We start from the raw sequence: 5,403 nt of genomic DNA, 5'->3' as shown, positions 1-5,403 counted from the left end.
CTTTCCTGGGCTCTAGGCACTTTGATTCCTTCCTCCATAATAATATTAAAATTTGTGATACAACTTTGAATACTTTGATACCTGTTTTTTTAATGTTTCAGGCAAAACTGAATAGATTTTCGAGGGCCTGAAGATACTTTTCGATATTTTCATTTTGGTTTTTTTTCCTTCGAAGAGAAATTAAACATTTTCCTGCGCCCCTAAAAGTTTCTCAGATCCTTGGCACTGTGCCCACAATGTCTAATGAAGTCAGCTCTGATTCAGTAGATAACTTGCAATTAAAAAATACCGTTACCCACAGCCTAACCATCTAACTAGGTACAACCTTAGCCTTTCTAAAGTCCATTCTATTGATAAAATACCAACATAATACACCTGGAAGTTGTTTCAATTCATCACTTAAGAATGATTCCTTACAAAGGGAAATGCTGAGAAGCTTAAAAAAAAAATCAACTCACCACACAAGATAGCTTTTCTTCAATATTTTATTTATATAGAAATACTTAAAAAATGAAGTAGCACCATTACTTAAGTTTTACCTTTATTATGTAGAACTTTAAATGTCAGAAAAATAAAACTCTTGATACAATTTCAAATCTTGTCTCAGCAAATATAATATTAGTATTTGACCATGAGGTTAAAGGCCCTTTATCATAAAATAAAATATACTTTGTTTTTTTAAACTTTGCTCAGTAAAGTACATTTAAGCTCAAGTAACGTCACCTACATATACATAAACAAGTGGTAAACAAATGTATTAAAATAGAAATACTAAAACTATAGTGGTGCAACAGAATTTTTGTAACTTGCACTGAATTCTATTTATACAAATGTTAGAAAGCATCAACAGTTCCTTTTGACATGTTTATACATTTCCGTTTTTTTGTAATAATATAGAATAAAATATGCTTTATATCACTGAATAGAAAATATGCTGGGTGAAGCAGTTCTAGAAGATTTGTCTGAACCTATAAAATCTCCATCCCAACAGAATACTGTTCAAAACATTACACATTTTATGGTTTGTAATTCTGTCACAATTGTGTGATTATTAAAAAATAATACAGTGTTCTTTGCCATAAGGCCATACTAAAATAAAAAGATTTAACCCAGCTACAAAAAAGTTCACTGAACTTAAATTAAAATACTTGTAAACATCTTTGCAATATGAAATATAATTTTTCAAGTCAAAAAAGAATAAAATACTTCAATCTGTATTAATTCAATTTCTCTTTAAAACTTTTAAACGTTTTTTTTTTAATATATAAGAGATATGTTACAGTTTCTTTAACTTTAATAAAGCTGCAGTATCCTGGTATTACAGGAACTCCTGGCCCTTCTACGAACATTCAAAAAGGATCCACTGTGTTCTCTAATGGTAGGAACCCAGCCACAAAGGGGAACACACAGAAACAGTCCACACACATCCCATAGCACTATTATTATCCTCTTCATCATAATAATTATTGTTCATTTTTTTCCCTACTTTTAAGAAAATGGAAAACTTGTGGGGTTTTCTTCTTTTGGAAGCTTCCTATTCAGTACAGTGTAAAAACTATCATTACTAGCATGTCGCCGTTCCTATTATTTATAGAGCATGCATTTCAGGTGGTTCGGAGGTTTCCCAGGCTACAGTACTCGGATGCTGATATCCTGGCAAGTTCCTTTGTTTAAAAATTAAAATTAAAAAAAAATGAGCGGATACTACAGCTTTCCAAGTTCCTCTTCGGATCTCAGAGTGTGAGCAGGAGGGCGGAGAGGAGAAGGTGGGACACCTCGAGTTAGGCAGAGAGGCGTCGCCAGGGAGTGAGGACAGAAGGAAAGGGGGCGGGGGGGGGGGGTCCTCCTTCGCCCTGTGGTGCGCGCAAGCGCGCGCTGCCTTCAGGAAAAGATGCGGATGGCCTGAGTGACCGCGGTGTGGCAGACCGGGCACTCGGGCTCGCTCTTCTCGCAGATGCGGTTAGCGCACTCCATGCAGAAGAGGTTGTGGCCGCAGGGCACCAGTGCGGCGATGACTTCGCTCTCAAAGCACACGGAGCAATCGCGGCTGCCCTTACGCCGCAACCCGGAGGAGGAGGAGGAGGAAGAGGACGAGCTGGAGGACGAGCTGGACGAGGACGAGGAGCCGGACGCGTCCGACGACGAAGGCTGAAGGCCCGCCGGCAGCTGCGCCCCCAGCCCATTGGCATAGGCGGCGTAGGCCAGGCCCCCTCCGCCTGGGTCGCTGCGCACACGACGAGCCAGGTGGTGCTCGCCCGCCCCCGGGGCCATGTGCAAGGGCGGGGACAGGCGCGGGCAGCTGGCGCCTGGGTGCAGCCGGCGGTGCACCGGCAGCCCCAGGTTGGCGCTGGAGGGCGCGCTGGCTCCGCCCCCGGGAAAGACCACCGAGGAGGACGAAGCAGCGGACGAAGATACGGAGGAGGAGCAGGAAGAGGACGCGGGAGCTGCAGGTCCGCCTCCCGGGGACCGCTCGAACTGGGCCCAGAGAAGGGGCGCCCCGGGCGGCGGAGCGGGAGCCGGATCAAAGGCGGGCGGAAGCTCGGGGCAGCCGTCAGGGGAAGGCACCGAAGCCTCCCCCGCCGCCGCCGCCGCCGCCGCGTAGGTGTATCCATTGCCGTTGTTGTTGTTGTTTCCGTTGTGAGCAAAGCTGAGCGCTGGGCTTGGGGGGCTGTAGTCCGCCAGGCGCGGGGTGGCGGCTGCGCTGCCGCTGGTGCCCGCGCCGAAGTAAGAGTCTGTGGAGGCGCTGCCGAGCGAGCTGGAGCTGTCGTTGCGGTAGCTGGAGAAGGGCTTGCGGCCCGGAGTTGGCGTGATGCTGGGGGTGGGCTTGCTCCAGAGGCTGCCTGGGCCGGACCCGCCGGACCCATGATGCAGATCGAAGCCCACATCCGTGCCGTTGGCGTGGAAATCGTTCTCGTCGGTGAGCTCAATGATGCCACCGGTGCGCAGGGCGATGTGGGCCTCAATCTCCTCGCGGGCGCGGTCCACGTTCTCCGGCATGCCTGTCACCTCGAACACCGGCTCCTTGTCGCGGCTGGGCGTCACGATGTATGTGTGCGTCTGCTGCTGGATGCGCTTGATCGTGGCGCCTTTGGGCCCCACCACGAGCCCCACCACGCGATAGGGCACGCGCACCTGGATGGTGGTCTGCCCTGGCAGGTTAGGCGGCCCAGGCACTGCGCCGTTTAGCGCCGTGTTCTTATTGCGCGAGGCGCGGATCATGGAGAAGTGCTCGGCGGCAGAGATGATCTCCCTCCGGGCCATGGCCACATCCTCCTTCCTGCCCGTCACAACAAAGACAGGCTCCTCCCCGCGAACCGGGGTCTTGATATAAGTGTTGGTCTTTGCCCGCAGAGCTTTGATTTTACAACCTGGGAGTCCGGGTGCAGGGGAGGGAGTGGGAGAGACAGACAGACACGCCCATTAACCGCGGAGACCAGGGACTGCCCGCACCGGGTAGCTGGAAGACGGAACGCGCGATGGGCGGAAAGGGGGCGGCTCCCTCAGAGACCCCCGGGCCGCGCCACCGGGCTGGGAAGCCGGTTCCACCCGCGAGGCGCTAGAGGACCAGCCCACTGGCTGCCTAGCCCTCCCCCAGTGACTGCAGTCAAATCCGAGAATCCCAGAAAAAAGTCAGCTGGGGAGATGCCGCTGGGACCCAGCGGGACGCGCCGTCCGCCCCGAAGACAAGGCAGAGGGGTCCGGGGAAGACGACCAAAAGCCGGGATCCTCCGGCGCGGGGGCCTTGGTGGGAAGTCGGGGGGGGGGGGTGGGGAGCAGTCCCGGGACCCATTGTTCCTCCTCGGGGCTCCATTCCGCTTTGCAGAAATCCAGAACCCTCCTCCCATCCGATGCTCACTCCTCCTCCTCCCCCCTCCCCAAGGACCGATCGGAGGCCCCCTCCCCCAAGCATCTATTTAAATTTTGTTTCCCCGGAGTGGGTTGGGTGGGGGGCGCCAGGGGAGAAGGCGGTGATTTTCTCATGAGAGAGTGTCTCCCGCCGTGGCCGCGGCGCAGCTCTGGGAGACAGCCTGCCTGCACTTTCTTTGTCTGGGGCGCCGGCCCTTCGCGCGGCTCTGCCTTCCTCCTCAAGGCTCCCCGGCACCGCGGGTCTCCCACCTCCTTCTCCCGCCCTCCCCGAGGGGCGGTGGCCCGAGACCCTCTCTCCTGCATCCGCCCATCCCCAGCCGGACCCACCTTGCCGCCCCACGATCTCGGCGACATGCTCGGAACTGGGCACCGGCACGCACTCGGTCATGTTCACGCTCTTCTTTCGCGGCTCGCTGTCGTACAGAGACGCGCCCTCGTCACTGTCCAGCCCTAGCAGGGAGAGCTGGTCGAGTGCGAGCTGCAGGGCTCTTTGGTCATCCAGGGTCTCTCCGCCGCCTCCTCCTCCGCCGCCGCCGCCGCCGCCCCCTCCGCCGCCGCTGCCGTTGCGCTCCAGGTCTGCAAACAGCGAGCTGGGCATCTCTCGGCCGTGCGCACCGCGCCCCCGCCGGCCCTGGGCTCGGCGGCGAGAAGCTTCGGCCACAAAGGCAGCCGGGAAGCGAGTGGTCAGGGGCGGGGAGGCCGGCCGGCTGCAGACAGCTCCGTGGCTCTTTCCTCGGCTCCGGGAGGAGTGGATCGTTCCTGGCGGTCCGCGCCGGGCAGTGGCTGCGGGAGCCGCCGCCTGGGTCCCCACCCCAGATCTGCTGGCGGGTGGGGTGGGGGCAGAGCTCGAGCGGCAGCCGCGCGTGCCCCCCGAGTGCCCGGCTGGCTGGCCACAATGCCGAGCGAGAAGCGAGCAGGCGAGCGACAGCAGCGTTTCTTTAAGGAGCCCCTCCCCGGCTCCTCCACTCCCTCCCTCCCGCCCGCCCGCCCGCCCGCCCTCACTCAGCGCTTTTTCCTCCTCTCCTCCCCGCCTCTTGACTGAGCCTCTGCAGCCAGACGGCTCCGGAGGGGGACGAGGGAGGCGCAACGTCACCGGCGGGAGCTGACACTACAATGCTACTGACACTATCGCTGGGGGAGGCGATTGGCGCGCGCCGGCCGGGGGCGGGCGAAGGCCGCAGGCTGAGCGAGCTGAGAGCTAGCGCCCCCCACCCCCGCGCTAGCCGCAGCCCGCCCCGTCCTCCTCCCGCCCGCTCCCCTCCCCCGCCGCCGCTAACGCCTCTCTTTGTTGTCTAATGCGGGACCGACCGGCCCGGGACACTTGCCTGCACCTCTCAGCCGAGGACAGTCACTATCCCCAGGTCTCCTCCCTCGCCAGACTGAGAAAAGGAAACGCGCCCAACTCTGATGCCAGGGCCCCAGCTCCAAGAGAGCGGTCCTTAGAAAGTCCCGTTAGCGTCCCCAAATAAAGCACCCCTAGAGCCAACGATGCCTCCGGGAGAAAGGTCTATTGTCTGCCCCCCAAAAGACAGACCG

The 5,403-nt window shown here is 56.5% G+C and overlaps 1 protein-coding gene across 1 annotated transcript; it reads right to left on the bottom strand.

Annotated features, from left to right (window-relative positions):
* Positions 1 to 467: 467 nt before the first annotated feature.
* Positions 468 to 4,902, bottom strand: MEX3B (mex-3 RNA binding family member B). The gene is made up of 2 exons (XM_086364334.1): positions 4,195 to 4,902; positions 468 to 3,368 (listed from the first exon to the last, which is right to left on the bottom strand). The coding sequence occupies exons 1-2, from the start codon at positions 4,463 to 4,465 to the stop codon at positions 1,882 to 1,884; spliced, it is 1,758 nt and encodes a 585-aa protein (XP_086220460.1). The 5' UTR covers positions 4,466 to 4,902; the 3' UTR covers positions 468 to 1,881.
* Between the last annotated feature and the right edge of the window lie 501 nt (positions 4,903 to 5,403).

This window comes from Bos grunniens, chromosome 21 (assembly GCF_055505025.1).
Source record: "Bos grunniens cultivar Pamir isolate PY7600 chromosome 21, Bosgru_T2T1.0, whole genome shotgun sequence".
In the NCBI taxonomy this organism is placed as follows: domain Eukaryota; kingdom Metazoa; phylum Chordata; class Mammalia; order Artiodactyla; family Bovidae; genus Bos; species Bos grunniens.
Note: the sequence above shows the minus strand (reverse complement) of the source record. Positions and strands in the feature narration are given on the sequence as shown.

Bases quoted from the DNA above. Each gene is read 5' to 3' on its own strand.
- MEX3B (XM_086364334.1), bottom strand. From the start codon at position 4,465: ATGCCCAGCTCGCTGTTTGCAGACCTGGAGCGCAACGGCAGCGGCGGC. The intron at 3,369-4,194 runs GTGGGTCCGGCT...CCGGACTCCCAG, and splicing joins CGAGATCGTGGGGCGGCAAG to GTTGTAAAATCAAAGCTCTG.